A 26,988-nucleotide genomic window follows, 5' to 3' on the forward strand; every position below is an offset into this window, starting at 1 on the left:
CGACTATCCATATGAATTTATGAGCGATTTAATTTATTCAATTTATATTACTCGGCTGTTAGTTATCCCATTCCTCTATTAAAAAAAAAAAAAAAAAAACTTTGATCTTGAAGTGATGTTCGCTTCTGCAAAATAGGGAAAACACGTCAGTCTGCCCATTATTTTCTTTCCCTTCTACTTTCAACGAATCCATCATTTCCATCCGTGATGACTCCGTCAACAGCCCACCAATCCATCATTTCCATCCGTGACGACACCGTGAACAGCCCGACAGAACCAAGGGAGAACAGAATCGAGGGAGACAGGTCGCCTTCTTTGGTCTGCCCTTACGAACGCGATTTACTCATGAGGAACCCTAAAAACTTGCACGTATCCATGGCTACTGGGGTCTTGCTACCATAGAAATTTGAAAAATAATGTTCTATCGGACACGGAGAATAAATTAGGTGAAATAGCTCGACCTGTCATTACATTTAGTCCACCCACTACCATATAATTATATTCATAATGCTCGCCTTTTCCTCACTCCATGACCCAGCACCCACAAAAAGCGAAACAGATTGGATTGACGGTTCCCATCGCCACAAAGCAGCGGGCCAGCGTAGTTGTCTATTCCAAATTAATATCATAAAATCATGTAATGTCATTTGTTGATCGAGGATGTTTGTTAAAGGAATTTAGGAGTGAAAGGCAGTGCAGCATCTATTGCAATGTCAGTGACAACAAATATTAGCAGCTCTACTCAACCAGTGGGGAAAACTCCAGTTTCCTATCTGCTGGGTGGAGTGGGTACCATGCTTGTTCTCATAGGGTTTGCTCTGATTCTTCTGGCATGGTCCTACTTCAAAGAGTGCAGTGCTGGCCATTCAGAAGACGAAATTAACAACAGACCATTATGGCATCCTCATATTGTGGAACATGGCGATGGTGGATGGAGAGAGATGAGGACGGATATGGCCGAACTTTCAGATGATAAGGGCGAAAGAGTGATTGTGATCATGGCTGGCCATGAGGAACCAACCTTTATTGCTAAACGGACGTCTTTGGCGGTTGAAATTTAAAGTGCAAGTGAGTAGATAAACTGTATCAAATTTCTTCTTCTTGTTATGATAATGTAGATCTGTAAGGCCAGGCCTGGAATATTATGATTTAGGATATCAGCCGTTGTTAGGTTGAATTTCATCAGCGTTTACATTTAATATAGGCTGGCAAATTGTAGCCCTTTCTATAGAGAAAGAACGCTTGGCGTACATAACTTTTTGTTGTTTGTGGCTAAATTGGTTTGCTGCTATTAGTTGATCTACAGCTGGTTCCAGCTGGTTGGATGAGTTAATCCATGAGATAGACAGATTCTGCAGCGACTAAAAGATCATTGTTGGGATTGCTGTTTTATGTTTAGAAATAATTCTTATATAATCATAAATAATATGTATATTCCGAATAAAGGATCTGACTAATCACTCAAAGAGGAAGATGAGTATTTTTTTGCTTTAAATCCTCAATCCTCGTGTTCGTCAATCCAATGTGGAAGATTAATAATTTCTCTGCTTGAGTTGTCATTAGTTTTAATTCCACCGTGAGTATCTTTCGAAGGTGCAAAACAATTTTTTAGGGAAGATTTAAAAGCAAACTTATAACTTACATAACTGCAAGTTTGACACAATGCCTTGTAATTGAGAGCACACTCCAACGCAAGTCAAAGTATTGGAGTCATTAATGATGCAAGCGTATCTTAATCTTAAATTTATAAAGCATATTAAAAACATATATATATTTACATTTATAAAACTTTATTGTTTATTTATTTATTTATTTTTAGTTATTGGTATTTAAATGTAATATTATGTATTTTGTAAGGACATAGAAGCTGTTTATCATCTTCAAATTTCCCTGATACCCCTCATCTTACATTTTAGACGTTAATTTTATAATTTTTATTTTTCCATCGCTACGTGGCCACAATTTGATCAAAGATGCACGTTTGAATTTAGTTTTTCTTTTGTGTTGAATCATTCAAATCAAACATGGTTAAATTACTTCCATGTTACGCATTGAGGTTTGCAGAAGGTGCTAGAAGGATAACATGGATGTACTAGCTTATCTCGATTGCCGATTCTCTTAATATTTGGCAATCAGACATTGGCTTGGTAAAAAATTTGACTTAGCTAGTGTCCGTCCGATTGCTGAACATTTGGGGAATCCGCAATTCAGATGAGGATGCCCGGCACGCACTCTGTACCATTTGGTATGTAACAAATATTGATAGGATCATATATCGAGCAAAGAGTCTAAGTACAGTCCAAGTAATTCAGGTTTGAAGAAATCTGTTATTACTATATGAAGGGTATTTTTAAGACAAATTTTTTTTGTCTTAGAAAGGCAGTTTTTATTTTAGTTATTTTGCATTAAATTTTAATATCAATTGAATTGTCTTAATTAAAACAAAAATAATTTGAGACACAAAAAATTAAGACTAAATTTTATATTTAAGACAAATATAGTTTGAGACAAAATTATTTTAAGACAAAATTTTATATCCAAGACAAAATTAGTTTGAGACAAAAATATTTAAAGATAAAACTTTATATTTAAGACAAAAATAGTTTGAGACAAAAATATTTTAAGACAAAATTTTATATTTAAAACAAAAAGAGTTTAAGACAAAAATACTTTAAGACAAAAATAATTGAGACAAAAATACTTTAAGTTCAAACCTTATATTTAAGACAGTGGCCACTTAAGACAATGACAATTAAGACGAAACTCATTTAAGATAATTAACAATTAAGAGAAAACCATATCAATTTAAGACAATATTATCTAACACCTGTAAAATTGACCTTGATAGTGCTCCCTAAATCCACCAACTTGTAGGGTACTACTCTGTCACACCTATATCGAAGCTGTTATTTTTCTTACCATTCAAGTTATCTTATATAAAGACAACTTTATGTTGGGCTCTTCATTTTGGTGGGATAGATGACTCTAAAGAATGCAACAGCTTTTCCTCGCAAGTTTTTCCCGACATCAATTCCTATTTTGTCCCTTCGATGTTTATTTATACAATTATAGTCAACTTGTATGTCGTTGCATTTGACACTGCTATATAGAGGGGGATTTTAAGACAAAAGAAATATTTTGTCTTAAAATTTAATTTTATTTGTAAATTTTCTCATACAAGGCGCTAGTAAAAAGGTAAAGGTAAAGGATTAGGGCTCCATCTTTATGTTGTTGATGGGTTCTTTAGGAAACAAGCGATGAAGGCTGAAAACAGCTAATGGGATTTAGGGCGATGAAGGCCGACAATAGAGGTGCTTAGTGAGAGGAGCAATGGAGGCACTTTCATTGAACATGGATACGAAGTAACATAGTTGGAGTACTTTTCAGGGTCCATTGATTGTGTTTAATCTATAATTTTTGACTGTTTCATTTATTTTGAATGCTAATTCTATTCGTTGATTGTTGTTATCAACACATTGTTATGTTGGAATTGCTAACTATCATCGACAACATTGATTAGATTCCCCAGAAGGATGGTGGAGGCCAATTATAGAATATTCGTTGGTAGAAAATATTCCTACTTCAAAATCTCTACGACAACATTTGCGAGAAGAAGATGCTAAGAGTAAAATATTGGATTGTGGAAGCATTAGTCACAAAATTCACAAGGGCAGCAGTTTTATCTGCAAGTGTGGAGGTAGATGGATCAAATGTAGCCTTCTTTGGTGAAATTATTGGTGCAATTGTTGGTGATGTTGGGTAAATACGTCTAAGCATAATTATTTGAGGTAGTTTTAGTTTGTATCCTGATTTTGGATGATATCATGGATCTCTACTAGTTTTTTTGTTTCAAGGTACACTAATAAAAAATTATTTTCCACTCTAGTTGTTGGTCTACTCGATGGTCTATCTGAGATGCAATAGTTGGTTGTTTATGTGGCCTTTCTTCTGAACCTTTTCTCCTATGGATCGTCCTGCTCCTTATCTCGTTTGGGATTGTTCGATCAGGCTATTTTCGAGGATCTTAGTTGCTACCTGTTGGTGTTATTTGTGGTCTATTTGAGACACACTAGCTGGTTGTTTTATGTGGTCTTTCTTCTGAACCTTTGTTCCTATCGATCTTCTTGCTCCTCTCTGGTTTAGGATTGGTTGATAGGGGGTTTCCCAAGGATCTTTACTGTTAGGTAAGTGCATTCATTTTGGTTGGTGGAGTTGATAACCTATTTGAATTTTGAATTCGACCACGAAGGAGTTTCTTGGGGTCATTAATTGGTCGGGGGGAATATTTATTATCCAAGTTTTCCATTGAGATTAATTTCTCCTCCACTAACTTTAACACCCCTTCCATGGGGTTCCTTCGATGGTGCAACTAAGGATGGGATTTGTGGCTATGGATCCTACATCATCGTTCGGTCAGGCATTATGTACCATATATGTTGGAATGTGGGTAATGGGACAAAAACACGAGATAAAGTTCTGGCACTTTTGGGCCTTCTTTTCTGTGGATGCAGGTTTGATTTGGTAGAGCTAGAAGTCTTTAGAGATTCACAAGTGGTTTTTAAGTGGGTTTCTAATAGATATGCTTTCTACCTACCACTCCTTTTCAACTAGTTTGGTAGAATTTGAAAAATCATGGAACACTTCATTGATTTGAAAACTACACATGCACACATGGAATTTAATTCGGTTGCCAACAAGTTATCCAAAGATGTTATTTTGTTTCCTTTTCATATGGTACAATACAAATTCTATGTAAATTCCATCTATGAGCATAGTGGAAAGTTTTCCATTCACTAAAAATTGTTTCATGTTATTGCAACTCATCGACTGTTAGGTTACAATATGTTTTTTGGTAAGAGGAATATATGGAACACTGATGATCACTACCTTTTCTATTTTGGGTTTCTTTTTACTTATATAAGTATTGGCATACTTTCTTAAACTATGGAGGTATTTTGATGTAATTTTTTTTTTGAAATAGAACATTACAACTGAACGTGGATGGACATGTGACTTATGATATATGTAAATAGTCTGTTATATCTAATATAATATTGTTGGCTTTTTCTTGTGAAAAAAAAAGTTAAACATTTATTTTAAGAAAAAAATTTCAAGACAATTTCATCTTAAATTATTACAACGCGAATAAAAGGAACTAGTAAAAAAGGGTAAAGGGTTTACTTTAATGAAGCAAGTTTCCTACTTGCAAAACTAGGTTATTAACTCGAGAGGCGCCCGTTATGGCACTCCCAAACACTCTGTACCTTTGATTCATAAAATGTGGTGAAGGTTTTTGCGATCGACCAAAAAAACTTAAGAAATAGCATATTCATCAAATGGGATTCAATTTATTCAACGTGGAATCCTCAATTTCTTATGTGACCAGACCTTTCCCTCAAGAAAGCCAAGCATAATGAAAATATGTCCCTCGGTAATGTCATTGAGATCACTAGGGTTATGAGGCAGAGTTCCATGGTGAAGGAATTATCTAGGACGACGAAGGATATTATGGGCACATACCTTTTCGTCGATTGCATGATGGATGGAAAGGATCCTTAGGACGTCCAATCTAATATCAACAAAGGAAAGGTTGAGAAACCTCACATTCCGTAATTGAAATGAAAAACTTTCATTATTGTATTATTTCTTTGATTTAGCTAAGTTCACTTAATTGTTAGGTGGATGGCACGTAGTTCAATGTTTGACAACACATAATTTTTAGATTAAAAATGACGTCGTTGAGTTTATCTTCCAAATTGTTTCTTAGTGTGACAATTAAACTATCTTTGTATTTTTTCTATTTCATCCTATAATGTCCTCTAATTTTTTCCACTGAATATAATGTCTTACAAGTTACAAGCTATTTTCTTTGCTTAATTTCAATCTCACTTTTATATCTTGTTTATATTTCATGGCTGCATAGTGGCATGAAGAATTGGAATTCTACCCATGCAAATATTTCCCATCCCTTTCTTCTGATTGGTTTTCCTCATAGTGCTATGAACAGATATTGCATCCCCTCTCCCTGATTTCTTATGTGTTTCCATGACAAAGTTGTAGCTTGTCATCCTCATACCTGAGAGACCCTCGATGCTGATGACATCTAACTCCATGACCCAACATCCAATGAACCAACGGGTGACCTATTTCCTCTTTAGCCCAACCATCACTCACTTCTATCCCCTTCGCTCTAATGCTCCCCAATTCCACATAACTTCCTAACTCGCATTTTCCTAAACATTGAATGGAACTTTTCTCATCTACTCACTCTCCTCTTTATAACTCATCTTTCTCTCTATCCATTACCCTATTATTTACATTCCTTCCCCTCCTATTTCTATTTGCATTCCTTGTTGGACATTGAGAGTCGTCTTTCATATATTTATTACTTCGTGGTATCCAATATTCCTTTAGTAGAAAAAACCCTTCTCTTATTTTTTCAATATGATAATCTACCTTCCATCCCATATTCTCACATCAGCTCCATGAAAATCACTATTTCATTCAAGGATGGCGATTTTGATGTTTTCTCTAACCATATTTGTTAGATACTTGCTCCCTCTTCTTACTTCTTGTCTCTTGAGTTGACCTCCTTTAAATATGCCATACTCTCCTCAAATTATTTGGAAGGCATTCTTTGTTTTCTAACCCCATTTTACAGAGATCCTTGACATGCCCCTTGAAATTTTGATTAGCCGCATGATCTAATTTTATGCCAGTGAATGGAAAGCTTTAGATTTCTTTGCCACATCTTCCTTCATGAATAAAAATTGTACAATTGGTTCTAAGAATCTTGTGGTTACTATCAGCAAAAGAAATGTATATTGTATTTTAGAGGAGAGAAGAATTGTATATTGCCCTTTGGGAGACTCCAGAAATCTTTGGACGCACCATATTCTTCGACACTCTAGTCTACTTTATGACTTTAATTCCCATTCCGTGTTCATCCATGTGGACACCCTTTATGATGTTCTAGGAGAATGTAATGTCCTTGTCAAGTCCCTCTCATCTTCCGTGTCATGCTTTCTAGTATTTGTGTATCCAACAATAAATTTGGGAGATGAATTCCAACAAGGTAGAAAATCAAAGGGTTTTCAAGTCATTTATTTAGGGTTACCACTAGCATAGTCCCACCATATGATCCACCTAATCCCTAAATTGGGGTCAGGTACTATTTCAATTAATTATTAGATGACCATGGTGGGTCATACTTTCTAAGCTAAATTGTATGACTCTTCACATGATATTATTAGAGATAATTGAGAAGACACCTCTTTTTCTCAAGGGTTAATGAAGGATTTTGACTTTAATATCCAACCATCAACCATATACTTAACCTTCGTGCCATCATGGAGGAGGGGAGACAATTTCTCTTCAAAATTCTTCTTCTACTTTGTAGTTTTTTCAAAGTTGTTTGATGTTGCCTTGGTGGAGGCTTTGTTCCATGGATGACATTGACATTTGAAATTTCAAATATTTTGTTTAATGCTATTATATGTCTATTGGTTTGTTTTGGTTTCCTCCAAATAATGACTGGATTGTCTAGTTTTATCAAGAAAAAAATTGGGTGAAGCACGAGCATCCTTTCTCGCAAATGCCACTCCAAATTTGAAGTAGAAATTTATCTGTAGACCTCATGTCCCATTTCCCTCCTTATACCAGCATACTTGATTGCATTAGAGAGGTCTTATATAGTTTTTATTGATGCCCTTAGGCCAATATTATCACTCCCAAGGCCTTGATCATTAGATATAGACACTATGTCAAGTAACCTCCTTTTGCTCAAATGTAAAGATACATAAACCTCTCTAGCCCACTAGGAAATAGATATTGTGATGTCATACCCTTTTATGTTATTTAAACATTTTGATCATGTCCAATTACATAAAAATAAAAATAAAAAAAATCAAATTAATATATATAATTATAATTAGTACTTACACCAGTCAAGCTTTATCTTAACTCCAAATTTATGAAGAGCCTAGAGGGATCAAATATCTTAAGGTGCAAACTTTTTTAGAGTGAAAGGAGATTTGATCTCTCTCAACACTTGATAAAGCTATAGTTAAAATAGATATAAGTTGATTAATTAATAATAATACTTTTATTATCTATGTCACAACAAGTAGATATTGCATTAGGTTTCTGGTCAAACTCATATTATATTGGGTTTGACTAAAAAAATTTACAAAAATTCTATATAGTTTAACGTTACAACTTGATTTTTTTATTATATTTTTTCGGATAATTAATTTTTTTTTTAATTGGATTGGCTATGAAGTTAATCTGACATATTGTATATTATATATCTGACGTGTTGTATATTATTTCCCGACCTTCCCAGTATTATGCAGAGATGCAAGAGGAGGATGGTTCGTAGAGAACAGGGGATACTCCTTGTAGAGATGGCCAACTTTGTGGCAACACCTAGATAAGAATGGTACCCCTTCATAATCTAGTATTTGCAATCTAGAGGTGTTCCTCCACTAGATCTTCAAGTTTTCCTCCAGTCCTTCACAAGTGTCAAGGTGTACCAGGAGATGAGCGAATGCCATCTTCCCTTTCTCAATGAAGGATTTTTCGTCGTCAAGGTATGTCCTCGGGACATTCCCGATGCGCTTGAATATGTCCCTTGACCATAGATGCAGTGGCAAGCCTGGAAGCTTGACCCAAATGTGACCTGCACCTAGCTATTCTCGATCATGATCAAATAGTGCAATCCACCTTTTAAGTAACATAGGTACCAATTGAATATGCCAAAATTTAGAGAGGATAAAATAAACATGTTGCTTCTGTGGAATTGTAGAGCGAGCTAGCCCTTCGACATCATAATAACTCATGGTAATACCTCCAATATCTAGCCCCAAATCTCTGAGATCCATTTCCACAAATGGGGGGCAGAATAATTCCTACCACGAACTTGACCAACCAGTACTCTATTTGCAGTGTTGATGAATTCGACCATTGGTAGCTTCTCTCCAAGAATTAGTTGACTCCCCTTATTGTTGACCTTGATACACTTGGATTTTTTCACAGCACACTTACAGGTTCCAGGTTCTAGGTTAACAGTCTCAATGGATGGGGCATCTGAGGATATACTAACCATGGCAACATTAATAGGGCTATCAGGCTGAGGTATAGGGCCACCTTTGATGCAGTGTAAGGAGGGATGTATAGATAGGACTAGGGGATGGTGTGGGCAAACAAGTGGAGAGGAATGTCCAAATGGCACTGAGGAGAAAATCCTAGAAGGCCTTGGATCAATAATGGATAACATAGGAGGTGGTGGGTGAAGAAAAGATTCGAGAAAGTGGATCGAGAAAGGGGATGAAGTAGGGTAATCCGAAAGTGAAAAGAGGAAGGGATCTTCAGGGTAAGAATGGAACGGGGTACCCGGAGACACATGACCGACCACCTGATAGGAGTCAAAATCCGGAGGGTTAGGGTTATCAAGGGAATATACCAGGGAAAACCTAAATGCGCTGACCAGAGTAGTTGTAAGTCTTCCGCTACCAGTGGAACCATAACTGCCGACTAATGTGGAGGAGCAGTCTACATGGATGCAAATTCATAGGGGTTCTCTGAAAGGTCCACAAGCTCTTCATCCAACTTAGCCTCCGATTGTGATGTAGCTGACCTACAAAAGGATGTTGGGTTCGATAATTGCTTGCTCTTATGGAAAATGCGCTCAAACCCCTAGGATATGTTACCGCCGCTAGATCCGTAGACATGGATGGGGAACAATACCCTGTTTTTCATGCTCCAGAAAATCAACGAGTTTTAGTCGTGGTCATGCGGAGGTTGTAGGATTGAAACGAAATGCATGTTCAGAGCCATCTTTTTCCCCTCTCACCCCGACTCCATCGAGAAGTTTATCTTTAATGGAGTCACCTCTTATTATTTCTTAAGTGAATGCAATTAGTATTCTCATAGAATGTCTTACAAACACTTACAAAAGTTAAACATAATTTTATTTTGGGAATAATTAGTGATGTATAATAATCATGTTTTCTTTTACATGATAAAATAAAAAGAACTTTTTTAGAAAGTAAATATTTTTATATAAGATAATTTGAAATTTAAGCATTTACCAAGGATGACATTTCCAATTCACATATTAACCTACACCCTAACTTACGGAATGCATTTTTTAATTTTTTTAAAAATTATTAATTGCGGTATGATATAGCATGAAGCCCTACCACACAAAAAATCTAAATTCAAAACACTATACAATACAATTTCATACTCGAACTCAGAACAAGACTATGATACCCTATATTACTCACCATATAAAGTAATGTCATAAAGTTACCAATCATTAATTTAACGAGTTGTCTTTAGTGTGACTTTTCAGAAGCTTTTCTGGTCTAATTTCTCTAAAATGTGGCTGGAATTTATTGAAATCACAAGTAACCTCTACACAATCAAATTGCCCTAAAGGTTTTTCACGTGTTGAATCCATGTATACAGTTAAAAAACCAATTTAAATAACACAAATCAAGATTTCATGTCAAATTGTTCCACAAGATTCCATCACTAGAAAGTCCAAAAAACCGCACTAAAAACAACTCCTTAATTGAATAGCTATTATATAGCACTTGTTATCCTGACATTCAATTTTCTTTTTAACTAACTATTATTCATTAAATTTTTTATTTAACTAACTATTAATCATGTTTGACCATTTTTTTTAACAAATTTCACATAGTTTAACCTTACCAATTATATTTTATAATTTTTAACATTATTTATTATTTTTAATATTATTTTAAGAGAACTTCCCTCCCTCATTTTGCTTTGTTCATTTTGTAGTGATTTTCTTTGTGCGGCTAACAAGCAGAGTGATTGGTAATTGAGGTTTGATCCCGATGCCTTTCCTTTTCATTGTGGATATTTTTTTCTTTGCTCATTTTTCTTTACACGCCTAACAAGCAGAGTGATTGGAAATTGAGGTTCAATCCCAAGGCATTTTCATTGTGGATATTGGAAGGGGGAAAGCTGTCCGGCCATGGAATGGGAGGCACGGTTTTGGGAAAAGATTTCTTTTCACGGCTAATGGGCAAAGTGATTGGCAATTGAGGTTCGATCCCAAGGCCTTTTTGTTGTGCATATTTGAAGGGGGAAGTATGTCCGGCCATGGAAAGGGAGGCAAGGGTTTCGAAAAAATTGCTTTGCATGGCTAACAATCAGATTGATTGGCAATTGAGGTTCGATCCCTAGGCCTTTCTGTTATGGAGATTTGAAGGGGTAAAGAAGTCTTTCCGTGGAAAGGGAGGCAAGGATTTGGGAAAGGGACGTGCAAAGAGGCACAGGAAGGTAATGTGTGATACCATTCAGGGAATTATGAAGCCCAACATTAGGTGGCTTGTTAGGAGAGGTTGTGTCAAGCATATCAGTAGCCTCATATATGAAGAAACAAGAGGTGTGTTGAATTTTTTCTTGATAATGTCATCAAGGATACTGTTACTTACATAGATCATGCTAGGAGAAATATTGTAACCATCATGGATTTTATCTACGTCTTCAAAAGTCAAGGCAAAACCTTATACGAATTTGGAGGTTAAAGAACATGTGTCTGGGTTTTTGTTCATTTAATGATTTACTGGTGCCATTTTCAAACACCACAACTGTGCTTTCTTTTGGAATTTGTAAGCTTGTTAGTGCCGAAGCAACATTGAATTGCTACTCTGGACATCTTGCCTTGCATTGCATCAGTTTCAACCGTTTCCTTCCACTGAATGTCTATTCCTACTATTCATGCCATTACTGGAGTATCATAGTGCATATTCCTCTATTAACATGGATTCTTGTTCGTAGGTGATTGTGCACGGACCTCATTTTCCTTCAATACGATGAAATCTTCTTAGGGTTTTCTTCATCTGTAAGATTTTGAGCTAGGTTGGTAAGATTCTTAGCTAGACTTTTGCTATTTTGTACAGGAATAGGTTATAAAATGTTCTTACTTGGATTACAATGCTTAAAATACTCATTTAGTACTTTGCAGAGTGAAGGATCTGGCTAATACTTAGGCTAGAAATTGCAATTATGAGTAGCTGATGTCTAGCTTCCCTAGGGCCAAACCATAGGTTTTATCATTTTTCATTCATTTGGTAAACATTAGGTCTCAATTTTATTTTAAAGCTTCTCTATCAGGTGAGGGGGGAAACTTTAATGCAAGGGTTAATAGCCTTAATTACACCATGCAAGCCTTGAAACAATAACTTATAAGGTCTATGGATTGGGGTACTGTTTAAAATTCTGGTCTATAAAGAATCAATGGATATTCCATAAGACCTGTCATACGTATTTCTTGGTACCATGTCTTAATATTAACTAGGTCAGTCAAGAATTAAGTAATCCAATGTGTACATAAAGAATGTTGTAACAGTAATTACACATCATTAATATGAACATCCATGGGCACATGGATCATTAATTTATTATTAGACAAAATCCATAATCCTCTTGACATGTACTCGGATAATTTGCACAAAGGATACCACATGTTGTATCTCATTTTATCTTTTTATACACCCACAATTTGACAACACATTATGTGTTGTTATGCATAAGGATATCTAAACATTTTTTCAATTTTTCATTGACCTTTGTGAGTAGTAGATTGTAAGACCAATGTACACTCCTCTAGTCAACATTGGGTCTCACTGGTTATATCTTGTTAATTAGGATTTCCACTGATGAGACTAAGACTGGTTTCCCTCTTTTACCCTATGATCAACAATATTAAAGATTATTCCAGTGAAGAGATTAAGACTAGTTTCCCTCTTCTACGTGCTCCTATTCATCCTAACTATTCCTTATATGCATTGCATAGTGTCCATTTCAATGGTTAAATCCTCCTTCTTCTTTCTTCTTATTTGTCTTCTTGCATTATTGTTAGCCTGTATTTGTTCCTTTATAGGAGATGTGATGTATTGACTATATTATTGATCCCATTGACCTTTCTTTGGTCCTAGAAGGACATTAATATCATTTCATTTCATTCCTAAAGTTATTTTGTGAAAATGTTTGGAAGACTTAACTTTGTTCAAGAATTAATACCTATGCAGTGTTGATTGAACCAAAAGAGAAATGACAGGAAAGTTTGCCCTGGGTGAAATTTGTAGATTTGTAGACCAATGCCCAAAGGTTTTGTTAATTTGGTTCCAACGTATTGACACCTCACCTTCTTGTTTTATGTGTTCAGTTTTAATTGATAAGTTTCCCATGCTATTCATAAGTTATGTGATGTTATTATTTTGTTGATTAATTATATCCAGAGCTGAAGAAACTAAATAGGGAAAATCTTGCTTCTATTTTGCATTGCAGACTGCATTGTTCATTTCAGTGAAGGTTTTCATCAGAGATAAGCCTCTCACAAGTTGAGGGGAGATTTTAGGTATAATGGCCTATTCAGTGGAATGACAACAGTCAACCTCTTTATGTTACTAAGGTCGTCAATAGTTTGATAGAAGATCCCTTGAATGAAAGAGGAAACCCTTTATATTAGGTGGTGATTCTCAATGGTGGACCATGAATGGTAGCATACGCCAATTTCAAGGTAGCCAATTTGGTACCAGTAAGACTTTTAAAATTTCGGCATTAATTGATTTGCAACTGGTAGCAATTTTTAGCTAAAAAAATATCAAAGAGAATGGAAACTTTCTTTGTAGCTATATATGAAGCCCCTCAATGACACATAATAATAAAATAGCCTTTTGAATGCTTTGAAATTTGAGGTTTCATATTTGTTTTGCTACAACATTTCTTTCATTTACCTCATTATTTACTCATCTGATTTGGTACAAGGGCACTGTTTAGTTTCCTTCATATTAGCTTTTACTCCTATCTAAGTTTTACTTGCAACCTTGTTCAGTCTTTGGCATGATGGTTATTTATTAATTAGTTGTTTTTCCTCCCTTTGAATGGTTGTCTTTTACTTCTTGTGTGTAGCCTGGATCAAGGGAGCCCTATGTACAATGTTTCATTAAGCAAGATAGGGCTACATCTACCTATCAATTGTTTCTCAGTATCACTACAAGTAAGTTTAGAACTTTCATATTTTTTCCATGATCATAGCCTGTAACTATTTTGTTTTGTATGTAGGAAATAAGGTTCCATCAGAAGTTTGCATTCCTCAAGCATGACTATTCTGAATTTTTGATGTTGATGGTAATTTGTACAAGGCCATAAAGTCTCCATGATTGTGAAAATGTGTACTTGAATACTTGAATATGGTCTCTTTGTCTAGGAAAGACTCAATAATAAGAAGGTGAGAATCTTTTCTTGGTTTTGTGATTAGTTATATGGTTTTTTCTTTACACATTATAAAATTTTAATAAGAGTAATATATACAAGGCTTTAATACAAAAAAGGAGGGTCACAACTATAGACTCTGCAAGCAAGTCCAAAAGTAAAAAAAGTAGGTTTCCCTTGGCCAAACCACTCATAAAGAGTCTACATTACTGTCCATCGACATAACATAAAAAGAGACAAGGAACAACTGCTTAGCTAATGTTTAAACTTGGAGATGAACATCCTTTTAATGTGTCGTCCTAGCTTTCTTGTGCCTAAAAATCTAAGTTACCCCATTAAAATATGGACTTCTTGCCAATTCATGTACTAGTAAATGCTTTATAAACAAGTAGTCCTTGTAAATGTCCCATATTTATGTTAGAAAAAGGAAAACATTTTAATGGATATTTTTGTAAAATTATTTTCTTCTGCTTTCAATATTTCCTGATTGCAGCCATCTTGGTAGGGAATGTTAAAAATGTAGCAAGCAAGGTCTTTTGGCTTGTGCCTTAGCGAATGAAGACATCAAATTGTCCTGATGAGTTAGACTTTATTTATGATGAGTTATTTCCAATTTACTAGAATAATCTTCCAGTTTGCATTCGTAGAGTTAGAGTTTCAGTTAAGTGGAGTCTTCATCAGTTTGACTACAAAATGGGGTGGAAGTTAGCAGTTAAGTTAGAAAAAGTTACTCTTTAGTCTCGATTGAAGGAAGAGTGAGTTAGATCTCTAGTGTTGATTGGAGAGAGAACAAGTTAACAACTCCAGTGATTATTGGAAGGAGAGAAAGTAACACTCTTAGTTAACTCGCAATTAGAACTCGAGTTCTAAATTTGGAAATGGGCCTCCTTGCATGTTCAAACTGGGCCTATGAAGGAAGGATGAAGGCATAGGGATTAATGGATTATGAATTATTTTATTGTTATCGGGAAATCTAGTGTCTATGCAGAGCTGCTAGTCCCACTAAGACTGGTAGCTATCTTAGAAACAAACAAAATAAAACTATTTTTGTTTTCCTTTATGAGAAGTAGATAAGAGGGGAACAAAGGAGACCAACCTCTGTCTTGTGCTTGGTTCCTTACTTGATTCCTCTCCCTTCTGATAGATCTTTGCCACTCACTTCCTCATCTACCTAGCTTTGAAGAGCACTTGCGGAATCAAAGCAACATAACACTATCCAAGAACAGAGATATACTATCACAAACAATATAGGACCAGATATATATTGACCACACAAACACATATATCATCAATCATACAAGAATGTGGAGGAAAAATTAAATAGCTTTATTAATATCAAGAATAGCAAAGAGGATTACAACCAATTGTTCTGACCCAGCGTCATCCTCTCAGCAAGAAAGCCCTTCTTCACCTCATGAAAAGCTTAGATCAGCCAACACTATGATGTTACACCAAGAAACCAGCAGCACTTCCTTACATGATATAAAATTCCAGCCTCTGGATCTTTGGGATGAGGAATCCATATATAGATGATTGCAGGGAGGTGAGTCAGATTCTAAGATTTGATTAGTGTCGTCTCTCTGATAGTTCTTGATTCCACTTGGAGATTGATGATCTCTTACTCATCCCTGGGCGAATTCAGAGAGGCAAGTGTCACAGGAGAAGTTTCTGGAAGATTCCATGATCATCCACCTCGCAAATTGACTCTGTCATTTGTCCACACTCACCCATAATACCCCATAGAAGGGCTTTTCAGTATGCATCGCACCTCCTGCGTGCATTTAGGTGGGATGCATCGCACTTTGACCATGGAGCAGGTGAGATGGTCCAGCTTTGACCAGTTCTGGGTAGTTTTTCATGGAGAACTTGTGGGAGATGATGTAATCAGTTGACCTTGTTCTTTTAGGGGATGGAACAACGCTTTTAGGGACATAGGAGTCCTTGGTTTATGGACATGTTTTATTGGGGTTACAATTCCCAAAAATGTCTATAATAGTTGCCCCCTAAAGCATGAGGTCGTTAATCTTTTTATGTCAGGTGAAATGCTTTATCATGAGGATCCGAAGTTTTTTCGAGCTGGAAGGTGACCTGTAATAAGATACAATACAATACATTATCTTCATGATATTTTCATGATCTAGCTGAGGCGGGAATTCCCATGCTCAGCTTTATAAATTCATTTTCATGTACATAAGACAGACAATCGTTTGTGTGCAGACTGATGATTCTGCTAGAGCCGTCATCCCTTAGATTGGATGATTATCTGTGCAACAATGATGTATTTATTTTTATGAATATATATTGCAGCCTGGATGGATGAAACTAGATCTGGGGTCTTCAATCTCATTCGATCTTCACTCAAAGTACAAGTCGATCCATGTGAGAGATGTTTGGAGACGAACATGGAAAGACATCACCTGATTACCAGCCAGTGATGTAAGTTGTTAACAGGCATGAGAGGAATCACCGATAATGATGATGACCCTCAAGGTACGATAGTACAATTCACGTGGTGTGAAAAAGGGACTTGGTGTCGAACACCACGCAAAATCTTTCGGTCAAAGGCCATTGATGTAAACCTGTCGTCGGAAGTGAGAAACTTGCCATTGAGGCATGCAAGCTTCAAAGTACTGAAAGGTTTGTTCCTAGATCGACTTCCTGGATAATGAGCTAATGTCGACAAGAAGTGATCCGTCATAGGAGGGCCTTAATGAATCCCACATCTATGACACAGAATGGAGCAAATGATTTTAATGGAGGTGAAAACGATCTGATGATATAAGTTTCAGGGTGGCGGTCATGAAAGAATGGAGCGTAAATGTATTGCAGTGGATGAGACACAGGTTAATTATCTAAGCGACTTCTCTTAAACATATCAACGACAATGACATGATGGATTGGTAGCGTTAACCCCAAATGCGGGTGGTGTGATGGACCAATGGTGATATGACTAGTGAATGGAACAACCCAACCTGACTCAGATGTGGAGTGAAAGTGTCATGTTCAAGAACGACTTGCTACCAATAAAGTTTCTTCAAGTTTTCTTCCCAATTTTTCCCCAGTCATTGCTGACCAGTACCTCTTTATTTTTGTCAAGCTTGAGGAGGATAACATATGCTTGTTCTATAATTTTCCCTTCGGGCAAACCCATCGCTATGTTTTAATGAGCCTAGTGATAGTGAAACTCGTTCTTGTCTGTATGGACAAGTTTGTCGCTATTTAGTTTTAATGAGTTTAACGACAAAGATAACTTGGTCCTTTTCAATTTTAGAGAGTTTGAAAGGGATGTAAAGAAAACTCCAACAATCCTTTTTCGTCATATAATCCCTTAAGTCCGAAAAAGTATAAAATAATACAAAAGGGATGAATTTTCGGTAATTTTAACGAGCTGAACAAACAAGTGCTGGATCATTTTGTGTAATAATCCCTCAGGTCCAAAAAGATTAAAATATAAAGGAGGGATAGCACTTCTGATCACTTTAACGAGCTGGACAAGCCAATTACTCGGCAATATTTTCATATTTTATGAGTTAGATGAAAAGAGCTTAAAGGAGACTCATTTTTCGAGGAACGAGGGATAAATTCGGGTAACAGCTAATTCCGGGTAAGGTTTGGAATTTTCCAATCACGGTAGTGTCACAAGGATGGCTAATAGGATCAATCTTCGCAGTTGTTCCTCAAAAAGGGTAAACAATAAAATGGAGGTGAATGATCGGGCAAAATAGAGTGGAGGTGATGATGAGAACACAACCAAGGATCAAAGTTTGATGATAATGCATTCATGATCGTTATTTACCAGAAATTGGTTCATTTTTTAATGAATGAGCTTAAACTCTGGGGGAAACATTTGCTCATTTCTTATGTTTAATTTTTAACGAGCTTGAACTCCACATAAAAACTGATCGATACAATGTTCATTGATTATCTTGATTTTACCATTGACAACTTTGTTCCTTCAAAGGTTGTACTGCCTACTCAATTGCTTCATCAAATTAATTAGAAACGAATAATATATGCTTGAAAAATTAGTCAAAACACTAATATAATACTTGAATTACGTAAAAAGCAATTTAAAAGTGGTTTTTACCTCTCATTTTACCATTTCATTTGAACTTTGGTTTGTTGGAGCTTTGGAGGTGCTTTCCCCCTTGATTTTCACTAGCTAATTCTAGGAGATTCTGTGGACGATTCTTGGTACCGTCTGGGCCAGGTAAGAGCTAAACCTGAGCTCTTCGGTTTCATTCTTTCCTTTTTGAATTCTGAGCATGTTTCCTGGTTTTTTTGAGCCCCTGGGGTTTGAAGAATTCACCCTAGCTCCATCCCACCTTTCCTACATCGAAAAGTGCAATGCATACTAGCCTGGCCATTGGCAAGTCAAAATGCATCCCACCAAGTACACTGCTAGGGGTGCGATGGGCGCAAGGAGGGAAACTTGTGCACAGTTTTTCATGGAATTTTTTGCCTGTTTTTCACCAAATAAAGATCCTGACTCTTCTATTATTTGTTTTGAGATATTCATCGGAGCAAAATGCCTGTTACATGGCGAGAACATGAGCATGAAGAAGAGGACATGCTTGCTTTACATGATCCGGGTATGGTAACTGCACTGTAGAACTATGGCTTGCTGAAGTTCTTTCGCATCTCTAGCATGAGGCAATAAATCAACTTGTTGCAATATTTTCTTGATGCATGGGATCCTACCGACCAGGTGTTCTAGATTAGCGGCAAATCCATCCCCTTGACTGTCATGGACATCTATTTCTTGACCGGTTTATCGAGGTGTGGTGTCCCTATCTCATTATCAGGTCCGGCCCGTGGGGGTGAATCTGTGAGAGATTACATTCACCGGTATTACAGAGATGGATCTCAGCCGAGTAAGGATGGCAAGATCAATATCTGAGACGTCACTGATAGGTCCTTGAGGACCATTCTATTCACTTTTGCTAGACTAGCTGGTAGTGCGGCTCTTCATGTGGCCAACAGTTCTTATATGCAGTATGCCTTGGAATGCCTTGAGCCAAAGGTGTTCAACTGGTGTGATGCAGTACTCCCTGTCATGAAAGAACAACTAACGAAGTTAAAAAATGGAAGATTGAAGAACTTTGGTTATGGTTCTATTTTGACCGCTTTTGCCTTGGAAAAGATCCCACTGATGCAGCCACAGTATATTCCACTTGGTTTACCTCCACCGACTGAGCCATAGATGCAGAGATGGGTTGACTTCATGGCCCGACATGTGGGTCAGTCCCAGATTTCTTTCTCTAATACCTTCTTTGAGTGTTTCAACCATCAGTACATTGTTTTTGCTGAGTGTCCATATGTAGGTATGGATTTCCGGGGTGATCTAGATTTGGCACTGTCGGTTGGTGAGCAGTGGGGTGCCATAGGTAAATTCTCTAACCAAATTCCTGTTTATTAATTTTCATAATGCTCTTATATTTTCTTTACTCAAGACTAATCAAAACTCATGCGCTCACGCAGACATTGGATCAATCCGACCAGCAGTACGTCCGAGAGCGCCAACTGCCACTCCATCAAGAGAGGCTGTGGGGAGGGTCATCCTTCACGACCTTGATGTGGCCGAGACTCTTTCAACACTGCAGGATCAGGTCGAGGGTCTCACTCTTGGTATTCCTGATGTAAGGACCGATGAGCTGCCTCCTAGGCTGCAGCGACATACTACTCGCTTGCCAAGTCGATAGACTCGGCTTTTACGCATGAATGCACAGGCGGTGACTTGTTATCATCAGCACCATTAGACTAGGGTGCCCCCTAGAATTTTTAGTTTCGGGTCATCCGACTAATTTTGTCTTGGTTACAGAACATTATGTGTAAACCACAAACAGTTATATATATATTTTTGATTTTCGGAGTTTTATTTTGGTTAAGTTACATGATCCTGATGCAAATATTGATGAAATGCTTCTTTTATAAATGTTGCAAATGTCTATCTAACACATAATTTGCCAATGATTCTATTAATGTGTTTAAGTTTCTCGAAATATGTTGATATTGAATAGAATCAAATTGTCTTTCCAAAATCTTGACCCTTAGGAACATGCGATAGATAGTTGGATTTCGGACGGAGTAGATACCAGTGAGTTGTAGGATGACGAGTTGTGAGTCTAGCCTGATGACAAGTCGGTGTATGCCATGTGTGATGGCATCAGAGAGGATTTCTATCAACGCGATATATTCAGCGATGTTATTTGTTGACCGACCAATACATACTCCTCTAAAACTTACTAACTCGTCGCTTGGATCAAAAATGTCCCAAGCCGCAGAAGATAGGTTCTGCGAACTACGACTCGCTCCGTCGGCATATCCAACAAATGATTCCAATAGGTTCGACATCTGCAACAAATGTAAAAAATGGATTACCTGACCAAAACAATTACCCTTAGCGAAAATAAAAATTTAATAAAAGCATAGGGGTTACTACACTGAATCATGCGTAGTAACGCTTAAGATACAACCCATTACGGGGTTGCGCCTGTGGAGTTGCCATTATTTTATCGAGAAATCTAGTGTCTATGTAGAGCTGCTAGTCCCACTAAGACTGGTAGCTATCTTAGAAACAAACAAACTAAAACTACTTTCGTTTTCCTTTATGAGAAGTAGATAAGAGGAGAACAAAGGAGACCAACCTCTGTCTTGCACTTGGTTCCTTGCTTGATTCCTCTCCCTTCTGATAGATCTTTGGCACTCACTTCCTTGCCTACCTAGCTTCAAAGAGCACCTGTGGAATCAAAGCAGCATAACACTATCCAAGAACAAAGATCTACTATCACAAACAATATAGGACCATATATATATTGACCACACAAATGCATATATTATCAACCATACAAGAATGTGGCGGAAAACTTAAATAACTTTATTAATATCAAGAATAGCAAAGAATATTACAACCAATTGTTCTAACCCAACGTCATCCTCTCAGCAAGAAAGCCCTTCTTCACCTCATGAAAAGCTTAGATCAGCCAACACTATGATGTTACACAAAGAAACCAGAAGCACTTCCTTACAAGATACAAAATTCCAGCCTCTGGATCTCTGGGATGAGGGATCCATATAAAGATGATTGCAGGGAGATGAGTCAGCTTTTGGGATTTGATTAGTGTCCTCTCTCTGATAGTTCTTGATTCCACTCAAAGATTGATTATCTCTTACTCATCCCTGGGTGAATTAAGAGAGGCAAGTGTCACAGGAGAAGTTTCTGGAAGATTCCATGATCATCCACCTCGCAAATTGACTTTTCCATTTGTCCAATCTCGCCCATCGCACACCATAGAAGTGATTTTCAGTATGCATCGCACCTCTTGTGTGCATTTAGGTGGGACGCATCACACTTTGACCATGGAGCAGGTGAGATGGTCCAGCTTTGACCAGTTCTGAGTAGTTTTTCATGGAGAACTTCTGGGAGATGATGTAATCAGCTGACCTTGTTCTTTTAGGGGATGGAACAACACTTTTAGGTACTTAGGAGTCCTTGGTTTATGGACATGTTTGATTGGGGTTGTAGTACCCAAAAATGTCTATAACATTTATGCACAATGATTTGTGACAAGACAGAGCTCACAGGTTGTGAGAGAGCCTTTTTTGTGGAGATCACATAGAACTTGTGCCCTAAGTAATAGGAGATCACAAGTGTGCTAGGATTTAGGAGCTAGGATCAAGGGTTGGGAGGGCAAGTCCAAGATAGATCAATAAGAGAACAAGTATGTCCCTAGGGGGATAAATTTCTTTGTAATAGATTCGATCGCTTCAAGAAAATCAATTAAATAGCCACATCAAGCACACAGGGTTTTCCTTGTAGGTTTTCCTGAGAAAAATAATTGTTAATTTGTGCATGTTTTTTTATCTCGGTGTTTTTATTCCATTGTATATGAATTGTTAAGGAAATTTGTATCTTGGTGAAAGTAAATTAGTTTTAGTTTTTAGTTATTCATCTATGTTGTTGCAATGTTTCGTGGAAATTTTAACATGGTATTAGGGCAAAGATCAACGTACAGTACTAGAAACCAACAATATTGGTTGAGGTCAGCCTTAGAGGGAGAGAGGGAGACTGTACTGATTACGGGATTGGCAACAGTATTCGTGGGTGTTTCAAATGATCGAGATAGATCCATAACAGTGATAGAAGAACTTATAACACATGATAGATGTTAGTGATAGAAATTGATTAGGAGGCCTCTTCCAGATTTGTGAGGACCAATTGGTATGAACTAACATTGATAGATTCTAAAGAGTAGGATCCTAGGAGAATGGTTGGAAGGAACATGTATTTAGATCAGATTCCGTAGCAAGAAGCAATGAAGTCTTCTCATTTAGATGAAGCAACTACAACATCATATCACATGGTGGTTTTGAAGAAAGATCTAGGTGGAAGAGGTTCTTAGAGAAGTACCTTCCTTGCGAAGAGGGAGTGTTGAAAATGTAGCGAGAAAGGTCTCCTGGCTTGTGAATTAAGACCTCAAATTTTCCTTCTCACTTAGACTTTATTTAGGATGAGTTATTTTTAGTTTACTCGAATAGTCATCAAGTTTACATGCATAGAGTTGGAGCTTTCGTTAAGTGGAGTCTTCATGAGTTTGACGGAAAAACGAGGAGGCAATTAGTAGTTCAATTAGAACGAGGTAGTCTTCAGTCTTGGTTGATGGAAGAGAGAGCTAGATCTCTAGTGTTGATTGGAAAGAGAACAATTTAACAAATCTACGGATGATTGGAAGGACAAAAAGTAACACTTTCAGTTAACTCAAAATCAGAACTCGAGTTCTAAATTTGGAACTAGGCATCCCTGCATGTTCGAATTGGGCCTATAAAGGAAGGATGAAGACACAAGGATTATGAATTTTTTATGCACAAAGGTTTGTGACAAGACAAAGCTCACAAGTTGTGAGAGACACATGTTTGTGGAGAGTGTAGAGAGCTTGTGTCCTAAGTAATAGGAGAACATAGGTGTGATAGGATTTAGGAGCTGGGATCGAGGGTTGGAAGGAGAATTCCAAGGTAGATAAGTAGGGAGCAAGTATGTTCTTAGAGGGACAATTTGCTTTGTAATAGATTCAATTGCACCAAGATAATCAATAAAATAACCACATCAAGCAGACGCGTTTTTTCCATGTTGGGTTTCCTGAGAACAATAATTTTGTCAAATTGTGCATTTTTTTTATCTCTATGTTTCTATTCCATTTCATATGAATTGTTAAGAAACTCTGTATCTTGGTGAAAGTAAACTAGTTTCAATTTTCATTTATTCATCTAAGTAGTTGTAGAGTTTCTTGAAAATTTTAATAGGGAATTGAACTATGAATTGTGTAAAACCATGAATCTTATAAAAAATAACCTTATTAAGTAACCATGCACTAAATCTACATGGTTGTTGCTCTTTTTTAGTCAACAATGCACTAAGAATTAGGTTCAAAGTTGATAGTGCTAGGGTCTTCAGTTCATGAGTGCGTCTGAAGCATACGATTTGATTGGTTTTGATGCCTTGGTTCAAAAGCTTGTGTTGGTTATGAAGATTGTGAGTTTGTTGTGAAGCTTTTTATTGGCATTGGTTCTATTGAATTATTCAGAAGCTTGTGTTGGTTATGAAGATTGCAAGTTGGTTATGAAGCTTTTTATTGGTATTGGTTCTGTTGAATTTTTCAAGTGACATCTGTAAGACAAGAGTGTTGTTTTTCATTTCATTGGACTTGGAAAATTTCTTCTAGCTTCAAGTTAACTCCTTGGAATAAAAACTAAACAACATTTAAAAAATTGTTTGTACTAGAGAAGAACTATGCGAAGATACAATTGATTTTACTTTGTTGTGTTCAACACTAGTGCACCCAAGTTATTGGCCTCTATCCTAGAGAAGATACAAGTAGTAGTAATTGAGAAAAACTCTTGGGTCAAAGTCTTGTTCTGGTTGCTTCCATTTCCAATGCAAAATGTTATTATAAGGACTTCTTGTTCCTAATAGAATAAGCCTTATTACTCATGAGATTTTTATGGCCAATTTTAGGATTTTGTTGTCATTCAATTTGGAATTGGAATTTAGAGTTATATGGTGTGAAGTGTTTAAGTGGCTATCCCACCGTATTAAAGATTCCCTCAATACAATCTAATTAGTTGGTATAACTCTAAAAATAGGGACATGTATGTACATAGATAAAACTTTATGGGGATGCCATCTTTACAATTTGCCACTAGACTCTCGCATCATCATAAATTAGACATATAATATATTTATCTTGGTCTATACTTATTTGAAGTAGGGGACCTTTTTTTAATTAGGAAACTCAAATTCTTACACAATTTGACTTCAAACACCTATGTATGACATTAAAAAGGATGATTTATGGTTCAAAGTACTAGCTCCTTTATTTCTAGACTAGTGAAGTAATTAGATGGTAGCCATTTGGATGCATTTGGGCATATTTAATTGCCATAGGCAAGTCAAATGCATTCGTAACTATCAATTCTTCATCATAGAATCTTAGTTGTGTATGCATAAGCAACTCCCATGATGGTCGACAAACATTAATTGACTACATATTAGCTCCCACCTTGCTTCTTTCTTGGACTTAGAACTTAGCTACTCCCATGATGGTCGAGAAACATTAATTGACTACATATTGGATCCCACCTTGCTTCTTCCTTGGACTTAGAATGTTGATGTCTACCGATTTACTTGATTTGGTTTGTCGATGCCATGTGACTTGTCTCTCAATGTCATTCCATGACTTCATATGTACCACTAATTTTTAGCCATTCTAAATTTGGGCATATTTCCAGTGTTTGAATTATCTCATCCCTGTAATCCACCTTTAATTATCCTTGGGGAGAAATCTTAACTTCTTGCAAAAATGTAAATGGGGGTAGAGCTTTGGAATCTCTTATAACTTCATTGCTCCAATCTTCTATAAATCAAAATCTCATGGAACTTCTCTAATTCCCAAGTAGTTTGAGGAAGAATGCAAATCACTGTCACACACACGATGGCAAATTACCTTGAACTAGTAGTGGTCTCTAGCCTCAAATATTGTTATGTTTGCAGGAGGATGAAACATCATTTGATATCCCAACATAGAATTGAAATTTTGCATGCCTTGAGGCATTTAGCCAAAGCCCTCAAGTAAACTTTGTTACCAAAAAATTCCATCTTCACCTTCTTTGATCTCATTATTGGGTTTTCACATGCATCTAACTTTATGAAATTCCCCACCAATCACCTAATATGTGATCCCCTTGATTCATTTGATGTGATTCTTCCACCTCCAATCCTAGCAAAATTGTGTTAAACTATAGGTGAATGAGGAAAGAGAAATTGAAGGCTTATAATTTGAGTGTTTGACTAATGACATGAAACCTCTTGCCTTGACCAAGGCTAAGCTCTTTGCACTTTCTCAGCCATTTTGGAGCAATGATATTATTCATCCCATCCATAAGTTCAGTGATGCATTAAACACAAGTACCTGCACATTGCAGAACCATTATAATAGGACATATATTAGGCGAGATTCACTCCACTCTCTTAAACACTCATATATCAACGTATGCAGATATAGATAAGTTTTAGGGAATGATTATTGAATTTTTTTTTTAGATGATCAAATCCTTGACTACATTATCACTTTCAGGAGTGTTATTCAGGGGATGGAGTATTACCACACAAAAGCGTGTTATTTTTTTTGTGGGTTTTAGGAAGCTTTTGATATTCCTTGACATTTATTGATAGCGTGGATTTAATAGTTGGGTTTTTATAGAGATGTTCTTTGGGTAGTTATGGCCTATATTCCCAACACTTTGAGTTCTACATTGACGAACCATTTTATTTGTAACATTGATACAAAGGATGGATGTTGTTTATTTGTAGTCTTGATGTTTATACTTGTAAATCTGCAACTAATTTAGAGAATATTGATTTTTGTTGGAAAATGAATTCAACAATATTATTAAGAATGGTATGAAAAATAATGTAGTAGTACATATAAGTATGCACTATATACAATAGGTAAACCATTGATTCAGTTTCCTCAGTTTAAACGATAAATAACAATCCACAAGAATGTTAACTAAATAAGGGTTAACAATTTTACCCTAATTTACTTCATTCACTTCATTCATGTTTGTAATTTTCTCATCCCTTCATGTTTTTATCGCAGTGTTGGGAACTGCATTTGCTCTTAACATGATGTTCCATATACCTACACGGGTTTGTGTTCTTCTAACTGGATTCAACACACTCACTATCATTGGAGTGCAGATATTCTGGGTGCTCCATCTGATCCTTTCAACTATACTCTATGCAGCTATTTCAAGACAAAATGAAAATTCATTTTTCTTATGTAACCTGGTTACTTCAAACTCTTGGTTTGCTCTATGTTGCAGAGATGTTGTACCTAGAAACAACATTGAATTTATTTCAAATTCTATGGTGTTGTCTCTATCAATTTGCAGTGATTTGTTATAGCTTCAGCCTCAAAGATGAAGGTCAACTCGATGTTCGATGTTTTCTTTTGTAGTTAGAAAGCTTTAGGAACAAGGTGGTCAGTGCAAAATCATCTTTGTTAAAGTAGTTCCAATATTTTCTAGACTGTTTCAATAAAGGAGAGGGATATAATCCCAGTTTTTTTTTGTTTTTCCTCCTATAAAAGAAACTTTTGTAATTAGAAATGTTTGTGATCTCTAATCAAACCATAAGAGAAAATAGTTGGCTGGTGTTATGTTTTTTCAATG

General features: G+C 36.4%; 1 protein-coding gene across 1 annotated transcript; it reads left to right on the plus strand.

The window, feature by feature from the left end:
* Positions 1 to 674: 674 nt before the first annotated feature.
* Positions 675 to 26,664, plus strand: LOC149145497 (protein GLUTAMINE DUMPER 5-like). Its single transcript, XM_089452919.1, has 2 exons — positions 675 to 1,068; positions 26,415 to 26,664. Exon 1 carries the CDS (start codon positions 711 to 713, stop codon positions 1,059 to 1,061), a length of 351 nt encoding a protein of 116 aa, XP_089309045.1. The 5' UTR covers positions 675 to 710; the 3' UTR covers positions 1,062 to 1,068; positions 26,415 to 26,664.
* Positions 26,665 to 26,988: the final 324 nt, after the last annotated feature.

Source organism: Pinus tabuliformis, chromosome X (assembly GCF_031772625.1).
Source record: "Pinus tabuliformis cultivar Carrire ecotype Pingquan chromosome X, CPIR1, whole genome shotgun sequence".
NCBI lineage: Eukaryota > Viridiplantae > Streptophyta > Pinopsida > Pinales > Pinaceae > Pinus > Pinus tabuliformis.